At 34.5% G+C, this 17,293-nt stretch overlaps 2 protein-coding genes and 1 pseudogene across 2 annotated transcripts; 2 read left to right on the top strand and 1 right to left on the bottom strand.

Annotated features, from left to right (window-relative positions):
* Nucleotides 1-963: 963 nt before the first annotated feature.
* LOC107919684 (proline-rich receptor-like protein kinase PERK2) lies at nucleotides 964-5,242 on the top strand. Its single transcript, XM_041109994.1, has 9 exons — nucleotides 964-1,020; nucleotides 1,243-1,934; nucleotides 2,450-3,037; nucleotides 3,142-3,222; nucleotides 3,374-3,444; nucleotides 3,529-3,605; nucleotides 3,711-3,855; nucleotides 4,141-4,302; nucleotides 4,613-5,242. Exons 2-9 carry the CDS (start codon nucleotides 1,325-1,327, stop codon nucleotides 4,745-4,747), a joined length of 1,869 nt encoding a protein of 622 aa, XP_040965928.1. The 5' UTR covers nucleotides 964-1,020; nucleotides 1,243-1,324; the 3' UTR covers nucleotides 4,748-5,242.
* Nucleotides 5,243-7,757: 2,515 nt separating this feature from the next.
* On the top strand, nucleotides 7,758-13,612 carry LOC107919935 (coatomer subunit gamma). Its single transcript, XM_016849379.2, is given in 19 exon segments — nucleotides 7,758-7,967; nucleotides 8,431-8,528; nucleotides 8,620-8,670; nucleotides 8,862-8,975; nucleotides 9,071-9,271; nucleotides 9,368-9,469; nucleotides 9,903-10,010; nucleotides 10,092-10,143; nucleotides 10,146-10,324; nucleotides 10,610-10,860; nucleotides 10,957-11,128; nucleotides 11,224-11,379; nucleotides 11,481-11,531; nucleotides 11,685-11,825; nucleotides 11,899-12,096; nucleotides 12,201-12,332; nucleotides 12,415-12,588; nucleotides 12,776-13,015; nucleotides 13,174-13,612. Coding segments are annotated over 19 exon segments (2,661 nt in total). The 5' UTR covers nucleotides 7,758-7,921; the 3' UTR covers nucleotides 13,369-13,612.
* Nucleotides 13,613-13,979: 367 nt separating this feature from the next.
* Nucleotides 13,980-17,075, bottom strand: LOC107919936 (guanine nucleotide-binding protein subunit beta-2-like; annotated as a pseudogene).
* Between the last annotated feature and the right edge of the window lie 218 nt (nucleotides 17,076-17,293).

Genomic DNA, 17,293 nt, shown 5'->3' with positions numbered 1-17,293 from the left:
ACTTAGAGTGAACAGTGAAGTGGCCGACCCCAATAATTTCTACGGTTATTCTTTTAGAGTTCGCATTTGAGAAGATAATACATTATTATCATAGTTCCAATGTACCCTTTTCTTTATCCTTAGAAAACAAATATGAAAATTTTCCATTTTAAGCTGCAAGCCCTGGCTTTACTCCTGGTTTTGATCCGGGCCTAGCCCTAAAAATGAAAAAATTTTTATTTAGGCTCTTTAAATTTTTAAAAAAAATTAAATTAATAAAGGTAAAATTACATTTTGACGCTTTAAAAATAATAAATTTTTTTATTTAATCCTTTAAAAATTATAAAAATATATGTTATTCAAATCGTGAAAGTACATTTTTACTATCGTAAAAATTAAAATTTAATTTCGACCTCTAAAAATAATTTCTGCTTTCAGCCCTGGTTTTGATGCCACAATCCATGCATTATGGTTGCATAACTTTTATTTCATGACTAATGGTGGATCTTGGCATTAAAATTTGATGGGAGGAGATTAATTAAAATGTTCAAAAAAATTTAGAGGTTTTAGTGAGAATGTTTACTTGATAAAATTAATTAAAACTTTCAAAAGATATTCTAAAGGATTAATTAGAATTAATAAAAAAATTAATTCGTTAATAAAAATAACATAATTAAATCCAAATCCAAAAAAAAACAAGCAAACACTACATAAAATTAGTAACAGTTTTGGAACATGTCAGATAAAAGTAATTTAGTTAATGAAAGAACTAAGAAACACACATTAACAAAAAAATAAGGAAATTAAGAAGAAATAGAGATTCTCCTCCATAGTAGGAGATGGTTACCAGGAAATACATGGTAATTATCACAGTGTCTGGTGGAGCTATTACCTAGCAATCAAAATCTCGTTCGTTCTGCCCTTTTCCTCTCACAAATCTCCCCCCTTATAGGTACTTTATTTTCCTTCCACTTTCATTTTTTGTTTGACTCAATGTTGTTGCCTTCCATCAAAAGTTTCTTACATATGGCAAAGCTTATGGTATGCGGAATTGTCCGAGACGAAGCTACTTTTTTTTTTTTAGAGTTAGAAAATAAAATATAATCTTTTGGGAAGATTCAAAACATAATAAATATTGTTTTATAATTTATTTTTGAAAGAATTAATCTAATATTAGGTCCTTGATTCTTGTTGTTTTCTTTAGTTTTTTTTATCTAATTAATATCATTGTTGGATGTTAATTTGCAGTGGTTTTTTTGACAGGCATCATTGTCTGGAGGAGAGGGAGAAGTGGCATTTTCCGGTTTATTTTTAAGTGTAAAGTTCGTCGGAAATACCCCGTCAAATGGGTTCGGACGCTCCGGAAGGTTCTCCGCCTTCGCCGACTACTACTTCATCGCCACCTCAATCATCATCAGATAACTCGTCCCCACCATCTCAGCCACAGCCGTCGCAATCGGCTTCACCGCCACCAGAATCATCATCCTCGAAGCCGGGAAAATCAGCTCCGCCTCCGAATGAGTCGAAGTCAACTTCTTCTTCACCACCACCACCATCACCACCACCATCACCAGAGTCAACTCCATCGCCACCCCCACCATCACCATCACCGCCACCGTCACCACCACCCCCATCTAAGAGCAGTAACGCTCCCCCAACTAAATATAGTCCACCACCACCAAAATTGACACCCCCAAGCACACCAACAACTCAATCTCCTCCCTCAAAACATTCCCCTCCACCACCAAAATGGCATTCATCATCAAGTAATTCAGAGAGTGGATCAAAATCCAATACCTCATCGTCTCTGCCTATTATACTAGGCCTTTTAGCTGGTGTTGTTTTATTGCTTATAATCATTACAACCATCATTACTGTAGCTTGCTGCAGAAAGAAAAAGAAGGCAAACCATGATAATCCTATGCAATATTACAATAATTATACACCATCACAAGGTAATTATTTCAACAAACTAGGTATAATCCCTTGTTATATGAGAAACGTAAATGCTAAGATACCATACTATTTAATTTTCGTAGATTTAGAATGAATTTGGATGGACGATATGTTTACTTGCGGTAAGATTAAATATTATAGTGATAGTAATATTATAACGTAAAACAAAAAGTAAGCTAAATGTACCTTACCACTCATCCAAACCCACCCTTAATCTCTACTTTTGAAACATATATTTTTTATTTTTAAGATTAATTTTTTTCGTTAATTCAATCAAATAATTTAGCATGACTTATTTAAATATGCAATGATGTAACATATTTAGTTAGTTATTTTTATTGTTGCACAAAACATTTAAAAAAACCTAAAAAAGTATAAAAAATATATTTTTGAAAAGCAAGTTCAAAGTATTTGAGGAAATTAATGGGAAAATGTAGACTTTGAGATTGAAAAATAGAAAGATAAAAAATATTAAAATTTTTAAAAATGCCATGCATGCCTCTAATGTGTATAGGTGATGGCGGATATGGAAATGCATCAAGCTTTGCCCAACGAGGGCAAATGAACAATGGGTATGAAGCTAATAATCACATTGCCATTAATTTACCCCCGCCGCCTTACGGCACTAATGCTGGCCATGGAGGAGGTTGGCCTCAAACACCGCCAACACAACGGCAAACACCATCAACGCAAGGGTATGCGTCGTATTCTAGTGAAATGAGCCCCAACATGCAGGGTCAAGTTCTGCCACCACCACCCACGTATGCGTCACCATCGCCTTTAGGGCTGATCAACCAAAGCTCTTTCTCCTACGAAGAGCTAGCTATGGCAACTCATGGGTTCTCTCAAGCTAACTTGCTAGGTCAAGGTGGGTTTGGGTATGTCCACAAAGGAGTTTTGGCCAATGGTAAGGAAGTAGCCGTTAAAAGTCTCAAATCCGGTAGTAGGCAAGGCCAACGTGAGTTCCAAGCTGAAGTCGAGACCATTAGTCGCGTCCATCACCGCCACCTCGTGTCGCTTGTTGGGTATTGCATAGCAGGGGAAAGAAGGATGTTGGTCTATGAATTTTTACCTAATAAAACGCTTGAATTCCACCTTCATGGTAATGCAACAACATAATGCATTATTTTTTTTTTTGACAACATCATTTATAAGCTAGAGTTCTAATAATGTTCATATTTTATGCCTATCATTGTTTGATTGTAGACAAATGCCCCATGGATTGGCCTACTAGGCTCAAAATTGCATTGGGAGCAGCTAAAGGACTTGCATACTTGCATGAAGATTGTAAGTATAAATTTCGTATATTATTAGTAGACTCTCTAATCAATATTCATTTCACTTTTAGTGTTTATTTAAAACAAAAAAACAAATTTTGAGCTATATATCAATATTTGATAGTTTATTTATAACATCTAATTAATTTAAGAAAATTCAGGTTATCCTGGCATCATTCATAGAGATATCAAATCAGCTAATATCTTACTTGATTTTACTTTTAAAGCTAAGGTATGCATTATTAGAATAATAACCTTGAAATAAATTTATTAGATTATTTTTGTTTGTTTTGATTTATTTCGAAATAATCTGCAGGTGTCGGATTTTGGGTTGGCTAAACTTACTCAAGATAACAATACTCATGTATCAACTCGTGTCATGGGAACATTTGGGTAAAAAAAAAATCAGCACAATTATTTTGAATAAACCACAAGATTTTGTTTAGATTTGATCATTAGCATTAATTTCATGTGTTTCCTTATAATCAACAAATGCAGTTACTTAGCTCCTGAATATGCATCAAGTGGTAAGTTGACAGAAAAATCCGATGTTTTCTCCTTCGGTGTTGTGCTCTTGGAACTCATAACTGGGCGTAGACCTTTGGATTTGAACTCCAATATGGATGATAGTTTAGTGGATTGGGTAAGTACTGTTTTTTTTATATATAATATTTATCTGTGTTTGTTGAGTCAAATAGTAAAGAACTTGATGTTTATTAAACAAAATCTTAAATTTGAGTCTTATAAATGGAGAAAAGAGATCTGGGGACTTTATCCCCCATTTATGATTTTGATTCCTTTCAATTCTAAATTTAACCGAGAGCTAATGTGACTACTAGAAATATTACACCCTTCTAAAAGAAAGAAAAAAAAATGTTGGTAGAGTAGATTTTGACAAAGAAATTTTCAATTGTATATGCATTAACAGGCTAGACCATTATGTGAGAGAGCAATGGAGAATGGGAATTTTGGTGAATTGGTGGATCGGCGCCTAGAAAACAATTTTGTTCACCATGAGATGGTCAGTATGGTTGCATGTGCTTCTGCTTCTATTAGGCATTCTGCTAGAAGAAGACCCAAAATGCGACAGGTTTCAATCCCTTTACTCTCTTTTTTTTTTCTTTTGTGTATCTACTGATTTTGATTCAAATTTTAAAACTTGTTTCGGGTAACAATTCACACTTAGAATCCATTCAAATTCTAATTGACCCAAATTAAATTGAAACTAACTCGAAATAGCTAGAATTTGTAATGATTTGACCTAAAAAATGTAAATCTCAAACTCGAAATTAACTCGATTGGAAATATGATCCAAAAATTTTGAAACCCAATTCACGTTGAGTTCTAAACCAACTCGAACCATCCAACTGAGAAGTTGATTTAATTTATATGTGAAACAGATTGTGCGTGCATTGGAGGATGACGTTCCATTGGATGAAATAAATGGGGTGGTGGCAGCAGGCCAGAGCTCAAGGTTCAGCACGACCAACGATACCAGCGAGTACAATTCAAGTTCATACAGTGCAGACATGTGAAGATTCAGGCAAACGGCGATGACGGACAGCCAAGAACATCCAAGCAATAACTACGGTAACACTAGTGAGTACGGCCATAATTCTTCTTCCTCTAGTAGTAGCTCAAGTGATCATATAACTTCCACCCGAACCCTAACTTAAACCCCGGTCCAACACTAATCAAGTGATTTGACTCCAAGTTTAATACAAGTCTAATGTGACTATCGAGTACCGAAATATTTGCGATAATATTCTTCTCTAGCATTTTTCCTTGTTAGATTGTGTATATTTGTACTATATCCTAGTTTTTGAGAAGTTTTCACTTTTTGATCATATCCTTGGAATATTGGGAAGAGTAATGGTGGATTGATGTATACGTGTTTTCTATTTTTTCGATATAATATTAGGGGTAGAGATAGAAGTAATACGATGTTTAACAAAAAATTTAATCACGGTTTCATTTAAGGGAAGATATGTATATGTATTTCTATTTTTGATTGCTTATATATAATCTATTTTTTCAACTCTCAAAAGTCATTAAAGTAAATTGGTGTAAATTAGATTTTTTTAAATAATAGTTATTTTTGTATTTTATATAAATTAATTTAATTATATGCTATTTTATTAATGTTATCAAGTGAAGAAAAGTTGGCTTGGGACTTTTTTTTATTTGTCTAATAATGAATTTAACCTTTTAATATTTACACATTCTATCAATTTGATCCTAAATTTAAAAATTCAAAAAATTTAGCCTTCAATATTTATAAAATTTATCAATTTAGTTCTAATTCAAAAAAATCAATAGATTTAGCCCTCAACATTTATAAAATTTGTTAATTTAGTTTTGTTTCTAAAAGTTAAAAAAAAAGGGAAATATTAAAAAATTGTTTTTGAATAAAAATTTATAAAGTGATTGAAAAATTTTAAAAGTATAAACAAAAAACCAAAACATATGTATTAAAAATACAAAAACAAGAAAAATATTTCAAAAAAGAAATGGACATGAAATATATTGATGAATATTAGAGAGAGATAAAGTTGGACATCCCCATGGGGTATGGAATCGTTAAAATTATTTCTCTTGGTTCAGTTTAGCTTGTATTTTCAATTCTTGGACTAAATTTTTCGGGACATCAGTTGTTTAATCGACGTACTTGGACTACCCAAGTTTGGAAATTGATGACATGTTCAAGTCCACAAAAAGCAAGCTCAAAAAAATTTCAAGATTTTTCATTTCATGAAAGATTTCACATTACATTGTTTTTTCTACTCGAAGATTAGGTTTTTGTATATTTTTAAAATAAGAAAAAATTCAAAATAATTATTTTGTAATAGTTTAAAATTTGTTATTTTTTAGAGGAATTTAATTAAATAATATGATATTAATTTAAAATATGACACTTAGTTGAATTTAAACCAACTTAATTTTTTCCATATTCACAAAAGTGAAATTAGTTTAAAATAAGCATGATACAAATGGCGTTTATTGTTTAATGTGTTTTGGAGGTACATTAAGGAATACTAAAAAGTTATGATTTTTTTCAAAACATTTTTTTCTCATTTTTTAAAAATTTTTAGAATTAAAATTAAAATGATAAATTTTGTAAATGTTGAGCGCTAAATTTATTGAATTTTTAGAATTCAAACTCAAATGACAAATTTTGTAAACATTAATGGCTAAATTTATTGATTTTTTTTAGTTTTAGGATCAAATTTATAGAATTTGTAAACATTAGAGGACACGTTAGTATTTTGTCACTAATCTGACCACAACTAATTAGAGAGTGACTAAAATATTTAATTTCAAAAACTTGAGTGATTAAATAGAAAAAAATTAATAGTTGAGTAACCAAAATAAAACCAAATGTATAATTGGACGATTATTTTTATAGTTTACCTTTTAATTTTTTTTTTATAAAATAGAATATCAAACTTACACATCTATATACACATTTAAACAACCACATAGGCACAACTACAAATCGATCCCATAACCTTGGGGATATGGTGAACACCTTTGACCAATCCGCAAGTTGTACTTGTGCGGTTGTTTGAATGGGTGTGTGCGCGGATGTTTGAGTTTGAGATTCTATTGTATCAAAAAAAAAAAGGTAAACTACAAAAAAAAATCACCAACTATACCTTTGATTCTATTTTGATCCTTCAACTATTAATTTTTTTGATAAAATTTTAAGTAGTATCTGATATGATCTCTTTAAACAAGAGTCATTTTAAATATTGAAATTTAGAAGGTTAATTACACAAATGTTTTCAAACTATGTTTTATATTTTAAATTAGTTCCAAATTTTAAAACAATCTATTCGAGTTCTCAAACTATCAAGAGTTAATTAAAATTTTCTATTGACTTAGTGGTCAACTTAAGCTTTAAATGTCAGCTCAAATATATCGTAGAATGTATTTAAAATACGTGAATTAAATTTTAAATTTATATGTACTTTCACATAAACAACTTAAAATCTTATACATGCATTTTTAAAATTTGATCACATATTTTAAATATGACTTGCTTATGTTCAAAATGACATCTAATGCCTAAGCTTAAACATCCTTTGGATAGGCGGTGACTATGGTGCGGTAGAATCTTTTACCTCATAGCTGCAACAATTAATATTATCACTATTGTTGTTTTTAATCTTATCAAAGCTAAATATACTGCCCATTCAAAGTCAAAAGACTTTAACATTTAGAATTTTAAGATAAATTGTTAATGTTTGGGGATTTTTTGTTGAAATTAATCGGAAAAATCATACCTTCAACTTCAGGTTTGGCTTCCGTCTATGACTTTTTGGTCCATTTATATCTAATATAACCATTGAAGATGGGTACTACATGAGTTTTACAAATTTGAATTATTGATAATCATTATATTAGTAATTAATAGATGAAAAAATAATGGAGTGGATCTTACTACTTTCCTCCACGTGGCCCTTTTTTATTGCTCGGAAAAGTAATCAAAGGTGATTGCAAATATTACCGGATCCACCGGATCTCCACTCTTTTTTTTATTCTTTTCTGATTCTCCCGTCTTCAAAATCCAATGCGTTAAGAGAGCACAGAAGAGAGCAAGCGAGTTAGACGACGAAGAGATTATAAACTCACTGATTGCATATATAAAATCGGAAAATTTTAAATAAATCGCCTTAGATCTCTTAGATTCAAAGTTTCAGTTGGCGATGGCACAACCTTTGGTGAAGAAGGACGACGATCGCGATGATGAAGGTAAAATTTCTCATTTCCTTCGATTCCTTCTGTCCTTCTTTTGTTCCTCACTCTTGTTCATTGTTTTATTTGGATTTAATTGTTCATTTCGTGTTATGTTAATCGTGAATCTTAGGTTTGAGCTTCTAGATCTGTGCGGTTTTGATTAATATGGATTGATTTGTTAAGGCATTTCGTGATTTGTAGATCTAAAATTTGAAGGACTACGATTTAGGTTTAGTGGAATTTCTTTTAATTCTAGTTGATCTGATATGTACTCTTGCTTCGCTAGATTTTCTGTTCCTGAAAGGGCAATGTAGCTTGCTAGTTTCAAACTTTCGATGGATGTGTTTAATTTTAGTTGATTTATGTGGAGATGAACATTTCGAGACTATATGTATATAATAGTATTGAGTTTTTTTTAGCTTTGTAGGTGATCGGAAAAGGTTTTTAATTGTTAATTTTGTAATTTTTTTTAAAACAGCGGACTACTCTCCATTTTTGGGGATTGAGAAGGGTGCAGTCCTTCAAGAAGCTAGGGTTTTCAATGACCCTCAGCTTGATCCTCGAAGATGCTCTCAGGTTTCTACCTTTTAAGCAATCTTGATATTCTAATTTATGTATTTTCTTTTTACATTTTATATGAATGTTTGTTTGTAAATTCTTTATGTAGGTTATCACAAAACTTCTTTATCTACTGAACCAAGGAGAAACATTCACTAAGGTCAGTATTTCTTTTTACTTGTGCCTGAAAAGATAAGATTCTTTATTATTTTCTTTTTCAATTGTTAAATTACAATTGGCCTCTGTTGCTTGGATTTCTCCTGCAGTTAGTATGTACACTGAAGGACTTAAACTCTGTTGTGATGAAAATTTCCCTTGTTCACTAACTATTTGCTGGTGTTATATGGATAGGTGGAAGCTACAGAAGTCTTCTTTGCTGTGACAAAGCTTTTCCAATCGAAGGATATAGGCTTGAGGAGAATGGTCTATGTGATGATAAAGGAGCTATCTCCATCAGCAGATGAGGTTATATGTCTTGAATCTTTTAACATCCATGCTTTCTATTTTATTGTTTGTTTGTTTGTGGATACTAATTATTTCTTAATTCTTTTTTGCCATAGGTTATTATTGTCACTAGCTCGCTAATGAAGGACATGACTAGCAAGACTGATATGTATCGAGCAAATGCTATTCGTGTTCTTTGTCGGATAACAGATGGAACTCTTCTAACCCAGATAGAGAGATACTTGAAACAAGCAATTGTTGACAAAAATCCAGTTGTTGCAAGTGCAGCCTTAGTCAGTGGTATCCATTTACTGCAGGTAATGCTTTTTTTTAGGTTTGTTTTATTATATATTATTCTCAAATTAATATCAAAAGTCTGATAATTTATTAACATATTATAAATATTTTGGCAGACAAACCCTGAGATTGTGAAAAGATGGAGTAACGAGGTTCAAGAAGCTGTTCAATCAAGAGCAGCCCTTGTGCAGTTTCATGCTTTGGCATTGCTTCACCAGGTAAGTTACTTTCCTTGCTCAGAAAGTTTTGGGGTTTTATTTGGTAGTTGAAGTAGGTTGCTCAATTCAAGCCTAACCTGTTATCGATTTCAGCCTTTTGTCTATAATTCCTTGTAAATAGTTTTTGGCACTGCTTTTCAAGCTTTTTCATTTCTTCCAACTAATTTTCATAGCTTATGTGTTATGGTTACTGATTTTAACACATTTGCTTGCTTGATTTATTGTTCTGGTTAGAACAGTACTTATAGATGTATCTGCAGTGAGTGCTTGCTAAACTCATGCAGTATGAATCAATTGTACTTTTGCATGCTTGCATATCTGTGTATAATACTGTATACAAATGGTAGGATTTGGGTTGATGATCATTGAATTGATATTTTCAGTTTAAAATTGAGTGACAACTATGATGAAGTATTTGACTTTGTATTTGCAGATACGGCAAAATGATCGGCTAGCTGTAAATAAGCTGGTTAGTAGTTTAACTAAGGGAAGTGTTCGCTCTCCATTAGCCCAATGCCTATTGATACGTTATACTAGTCAGGTACACACCATCTCTAATATCTTTTCCCTTCTGCCAACCTTTTTATTCATAAACATTGTGAAGTAATTGGAGAATCTGCAGGTTATTCGTGAGTCGGCCAATAACAATCAAGCAGGGGATCGTCCTTTTTACGATTTCTTGAGGGCTGCCTGCGCCATAAGGCTGAGATGGTGATTTTTGAGGCTGCTAGAGCAATCACCGAGCTCAATGGTGTGACAAGCCGAGAATTAACACCAGCAATTACAGTTCTTCAGCTCTTTTTAAGCTCTTCTAAGCCAGTGCTGAGATTTGCTGCAGTTCGGACTTTGAACAAGGTTGATATATTTTCAATTTCTATATCATGCTATTAAATCCATATGTGTTGCTGCTGGTTCGAGGAAAATGAAAGTCTGGAACTTTAGTCAGAGGGCCTAGGGCAGTTTCTTCTGCAATTTTCTGAAGTTCAAACATGCTTATGGAGCTTGCTTAAAGTTCTTTTTACCATATTGTTTACCAAACATATAATTACTTTTCAATCATAATTGATTGTTGTTTCTTTCTAATTCAGATGCATGTACTATCCTGTTCATGCAGATATCTGACTGTGACATTCTTTTCAGGTTGCAATGACTCATCCCATGGCTGTTACTAACTGCAACATTGATATGGAGAGTTTAATATCTGACCAAAATAGAAGCATTGCCACACTTGCAATCACTACCCTTCTTAAGACTGGAAATGAGTCTAGTGTGGATCGCCTGATGAAGCAAATAACGAATTTTATGTCTGATATTGCTGATGAATTCAAAATTGTTGTTGTGGAAGCCATAAGATCTCTATGCTTAAAGTTTCCATTGAAGCACAGATCTTTGTAAGGGATACTTGGATTTGCATTATTCATAAGTTGGCTTCAGCAAATGCATCTTTTCTAGTGCCTTAAAGCAATTTTTATTCATTTTATCTTCAGGATGAATTTCTTAAGCAATATTCTGAGGGAAGAAGGTGGATTTGAGTACAAAAAGGCAATTGTAGATTCAATTGTGATTCTAATCAGAGATATCCCGGAAGCAAAGGAGAGTGGATTGCTTCATTTATGTGAATTCATTGAAGATTGTGAATTCACTTATCTTTCGACACAGGTAGCATTTTCATCTTATCTTTTGTGCCCTTTATTCTTTTATCCTCTTTTGTCCCATCTTTGACTTCATTTAAATGTCTCAACATTGTATTATAGATACTTCATTTTCTGGGGATTGAAGGCCCAAAAACCTCAGATCCAAGCAAATATATACGGTACATTTACAACCGTGTCCATCTTGAGAATGCAACTGTCCGGGCTGGTGCAGTGAGCACCTTAGCAAAATTCGGTGCTATGGTTGATACACTGAAGGTATGAAATCTTAATTATTCTTTCATTTTTTCTGAAGTATTCTCAACCTTCTACACATTGCTCACCTATTTAAGCTGAAAAATCTTAGCAATCTTTTGCAGCCCCGTGTATTTGTTCTCTTAAGACGCTGTCTATTTGACAATGATGACGAGGTCAGCCTATCATGAATTGTCATGTTTACACTAATGTATTATATACTTAAGTATGCATTGTTGTCTGTTCATTTGTTATTTGTGTTTATTGCGCTTAATCCCAAGCTTTGGGAACTTGAATGATGATGAGGATTTTTAAATCTCTTGTTGTAGGTTCGTGACAGGGCAACCCTCTATCTTAATACACTTGGTGGTGATGGTGAAGTTGTTGAAACTGGTGAAGATGTAAAGGAGTTTCTTTTTGGTTCACTAGATATCCCTTTGGTTAACTTGGAGAACAGTTTGAAGAATTATGTAAGTTTCTAAATTTCTGTTGCACTCTTTCTGCTCTTTAGATCATTATCTCATGTATTTAATTTGGCTACAGGAACCATCAGAAGAGGCTTTTGACATCAACTCTGTGCCAAAAGAAGTCAAGACTCAGCCACTTGCTGAGAAGAAAGCTCCAGGTAAAAAGCCAACTGGTCTTGGTGCGCCTCCTGCTGGCCCTCCATCAACTGTTGATGCTTATGAGAAGCTGCTTTCATCAATTCCCGAATTTGCAAACTTTGGCAAGCTTTTCAAGGTACCTCCATTGACTTTGCCTTATGTGTTCCATGCATATAATAATGTAGATGTTATTCAAATTTTGAACTTGCTAATGCCTTGGTTCCAATTTGTATTGGCCAGTCCTCTGCACCTGTGGAGCTGACAGAAGCAGAAACGGAATATGCAGTTAATGTTGTCAAACATATTTTTGATGGTCATGTTGTGTTTCAGTATAACTGCACCAATACCATTCCAGAGCAATTATTGGAGAACGTAATGATCAAATTACACAAAGCATCTCAGAATTACTTAAAATCTTTGAGGTATCTCAACAACTTAATCTGCATTTTACCAGGTCACTGTTATTGTGGATGCTTCAGAGGCTGAGGAGTTTGCTGAAGTAGCTTCAAAGCCTTTAAGATCACTCCCATATGATTCACCTGGACAGACCTTTGTTGCATTTGAGAAGCCAGAGGGGGTCCCAGCTATTGGAAAGTTTTCAAATATGCTGAGGTTCATTGTAAAAGAGGTATGGCTTCTCCTCCTTTTGCACTGGCAGAATCTTAGGCGTTTCATAATACTCCACTTGTTTTAACATGAATTGAGTGATTTTTAACTTACATTAATATTCTATTGGCAGTGTGTTTTTGATTTCCGTTAACCAACAGTACGTATTTTATTGTTCAACCATCTCGTGCTTGCATTGGTTTTGCTAGGTTGATCCAAGTACTGGTGAGGCAGAGGATGATGGAGTAGAGGATGAGTACCAATTAGAGGAGCTTGAAGTTGTTGCAGCTGATTATATGTTGAAGGTGGGTGTCTCTAATTTCAGGAATGCATGGGAAACCATGGATGCAGATTGCGAGCGTGTCGATGAATATGGCCTTGGCCCTAGGGAAAGCCTGGCTGAAGCTGTTAATGCAGTCATCAATCTTCTAGGCATGCAACCTTGTGAGGTAAGTTTATATTGTTTTCTCCTTTGTTTTGCTTTATGTTGTTGCTATGGATATGCATTTTACCCTTAATTGCCGTGCATCAAACTTAAAAACACCATCCTTGTGTTTCACTGCAATTCCGTTGAACTGAATGGATCTTTTTTGTGGTGGGTATCCAGGGCACAGAGGCTGTCCCTAACAATTCAAGATCACACACTTGTCTTCTATCTGGAGTATACATCGGCAATGTCAAGGTGCTTGTGCGGCTGCAGTTCGGACTCGACGGTCCAAAAGATGTGGCAATGAAACTCGCTGTTAGATCAGAGGATGAAGCTGTTAGTGATGCCATTCATGAGATCGTAGCTAGTGGCTAGGTTTGTGTCATTCGGCTGTTTTTTGCCTCTAATCTGGCTTCTATATATAATTTTTTTGTGATTTTATATGATATTGGAAGTAGATGACCGCAGAAACCTGGTAAGCCTATAGAAAGAAACTTCAATGGCCGTTACTGCCTTTTTTCTTTTGATTTCTTCATACAAAATTCTTATGTGGGATTATTGCTCCATCAAACTTTGTTCAAGAGCTACATTGTGTCATCCTGAAAAGAACGTTTCATAATTTTGCATGTTGTAAAATCACCAATTCAGCATTAATATTCTGAATGAGCCCCTATTTTTTTTTCCTTCTTTTTTGCTACATATTGCAAACAAGTAGGGATTGACAATAACAGGATTTAAACCCTATATTTCCCACCAAGGGATACCGAAGTAAAAAATTTACTTGGAGGGGCTTTGAGGTTTTATAACGATATGACAGCTTAGAACTTGTGAAAGGGAAACCAAAGTGACAATTAAGTTGGCAGCAATCATAGCTTACAGTTACGAACTACTGAGGAACCTTCCTTTTTAGCAGTCGGGAAAAATTCAAAAGAAACTTCTCCAGCAGACACTAAGTTCTCATATTGAATGCTACATTTTTTTTAATCTTTCTTATTAAAACTGATCTAATCGGCTTTCCACATTAAAGTTACAAGCAACATTACAAGATTAGGGTTTCCCCAAACAGCAGACATGATCGAAATACGAACGAATCTCTTCCAGGTAGGATTAATGCAGGAAGGACAGCCTAAGATGGAGAAGAATGGGAATATCGAAATGGATTCCTGTCTAAGTACTCGAATCAAATAACCTTCCTGTGCCCCCCAAATGCCCAAATCTGCCATGCCAACAATGATATATCATTTATCACATTCAGTAGAATTTCTGAATTTCCCTAACGAAAAACACATACAAGAACAGAGGGAAAACAAATAGGCAGGATTACTACTGCTCATTTCTATTAGTTGCAAATGCATTTTGAATTTTGAAAATAATGACAACATTAGACTAACCTTGAGGTTTGTATCCCAACTTCCTGTACATAAGGAGCTACCATCGGCTGACAAACCCAAACAACTAATCCGGTTCTCATGTGAATTCTGGACGGATCCTAAGTTCAACACAACCTGCAAAACACGTAAGTAATTAGAACCACTGCCTACCATACGCCAAAGTACAATTAGCTTTAATTCGTTTCAGCTCATGCTTAATGAAACCAGTCAACAGAATGGGAGAACATAAAATGATTGCAGGTGCAGGGCTCCTGAGCTCAAAAAGTTAATGCTAAGACTAAAATGACAGACTCAGGCAATGAAAGGCCTTCATAAATTAACGTCTATAACTCACTACGTTTCATGCTTCATGTGACGCATTTCCACACATACCATACTTGAGTAGAAACAAAGGAGGGAATCTCATTAAAAGCATTTAAGAAAGGAAAACCCTAAACCCTAAGCTCAATAAATTAACGCCTAAAACTCACTAATTTCATGTTAACATTTCATGTGATGCATTTCCACGCACTATGTCGATAACCCTAAACCCTAAAAGTATTTAAGAAGCAATTAAAGTCAAGAAAGGAAGACCGTTATCAGCCTATGCTGGTATAATTTAACCCAGGGATGGAAAGGTGAAGAAAAGGGGACAAAAGGAGGGGGAGGTTGATAATTTAGTTGCGCACCCTTGCCAATAATGTGTCCCATACATAGCAATCTCCATTTGAGTATCCAGCAAAAAGGAGTCTTCCGGATATGGAGAATGCAATTGAGGTCACAAGTGGAACCTCCTTATCGCTGTGTTGCTGATAGTATACTTGCAACTGGTGGCCATTTCTGATATCAAATAACCTGCAAGTTCCATCATCTGATCCAGTTCCAAACCTATTGCCATCTCCATCATATGCCTAATAAAAGCAGAACAATTTAATCAGAGATAAATATCATATACAAAACTGAGGTTAAGGCTTCCTCAAGGTTAAAACCCAGCAGTTATCGGAAACTTTTCCAATGCAAATTCATTGCCGTGCCAGTTCATGACAATACCAGAGCACCGCATTGTGAATCAGTAACTCAGTACTTTCCTTACGATCGATTCACAAAGGCCACAATATTTTCTCAAACTTCTAGATGAACATTTTGCATGATATTGTAAAGATACCAGAGAAAGTGTCATTGGACACAGTTATTATTAAAAAAAGGCTAATACAATATATAAGTTTACCAAAAAACGGAACAACTAAAATACCTCAGTACATCAGCAGTATGCCCAGATTGGAACTCTCCCCCGAAAACAGTAGTTCTGAGACCTGTTGTAATATCCCATAGCACACATGTCTGATCACCGGAATTTGTAATAATGTGAATGTCTTCATCCGGGACATACTGACAACAGGAAACATAGCCCTTGTGCCCGTTAAGGGTTACTGATACTGGAAGGTTTCCATCCCTGTCGGTTGCTGAATTCAAGTTGAAAATAGAACACATACTATCAAGACCACCGCAGGCAACAGATTGACCCGTGGGGGAAAAAGCACACGTCATAACCCATGCACAAGGCAGCTTTATGGCATGAGTTTTCTGGCTCGTTTGAGCATTCCACACGATTAAGCGTCCATCCTGAGAGGCACTGACAATTCGATCTCGTTCCGGTGTCCAATCTAATGAGTATACCTACATGTTTCTTGGAAAATCAAAGTGAAATATAGCAAATCATATATAGTTAATAGACAAGTGATACAATTTACTCAAGTTTTAAGTTGATTTTGTGCATCATTCTGTAAAACCTATGGGGTCCAAATGATCAAAATGCTGATTTGCTTTAACCTAGAAGTTGTTTTCTTCCCATTTCAGCAAATAATAATGGAAAAGGGAATTTTGCATTAGAGGATCCCACTTCCCAAACCACCATTTTTCTACCTACAAATCAGTTAGCTACATAGCAAGAAGCAACTTAAAAATTGAAATCCGTTCGTCTCCAAGTTATGCATTAAATAAATTTGCAAGAAAGAATTATTTAGCAAACGGAGAAGAAGAACAAAAACACAATTTCTAAAGCAATTCAAGTTTTTTTTTTTTAAATATGTACCTTGCCGGTGTGACCTTGCAAGGTCCTACAGCAAACCAGATCGGTTGGGCCAAAAGTAACTTGACTCCTCCCTAGCGATCTTGCATATCCGGCCACTACCCAAAATCCCAAACAGATCTCAGAGCCACATTCTCAAATTTCCAAATAAAATAAAACAGTAATAAAGCAAAGAAAAAGAATGTAATTTGTGACCGTCAGCGTCGAGCAACTGCTGGCGTCTCTGCTTCAATCGCTCTCTAAGATCGTTCACTGCCTCAATCGCCGCGGCGTGCCTCTCTTTCAGCTCCGCAACGGACATTTTTGTTACCTTTTTTGTTTTCACTCAAAAGAAAAGAAGCATTTTATAATCAGCTTTGACCGTTGTTTGCAGTGTGGGTGGTTATGAAATTAAGGCTTCTCTATCAACTCTATACGCCTCTATCGATGGATTCTTAAATCAAAATGAGCATAAACCCAAAAAACAGCAAGGATTTATAAGTGTATATATATGGGAGTGAGATTTGAGAATGAGAAGTTTGTGGTTTAGTTTGAGTTTAACTGACGCCGCCGGCCCCATTCTGCTTCCAACTTCCACGGGATTCATTCTCCTTTTGCTGCTTCCCCCAGTAAAGACCGGTGGCTTAATTCATCAAATTCTCAGTTTAATAACTAAATGTAAAAATTTTAAAAATTAAAATTATTAAAAAAAATGTTTATTCTTTTTATAGATTTTGAACTGTTTTTTTTAATCAGTCTAATCTCTTTATTTGACCAATATATTAGTCGAGTATCGATTTAATTGGTCTGACCGATTCATCCAATTCAATTCTAATAATATTGTTCTCCCTAAGATTTTTTA

This window comes from Gossypium hirsutum, chromosome D13 (assembly GCF_007990345.1).
Source record: "Gossypium hirsutum isolate 1008001.06 chromosome D13, Gossypium_hirsutum_v2.1, whole genome shotgun sequence".
In the NCBI taxonomy this organism is placed as follows: Eukaryota; Viridiplantae; Streptophyta; class Magnoliopsida; order Malvales; family Malvaceae; genus Gossypium; species Gossypium hirsutum.
The sequence above is the reverse complement of the archived record's forward strand: the minus strand, read 5'-3'. Positions and strand labels throughout refer to the sequence as shown.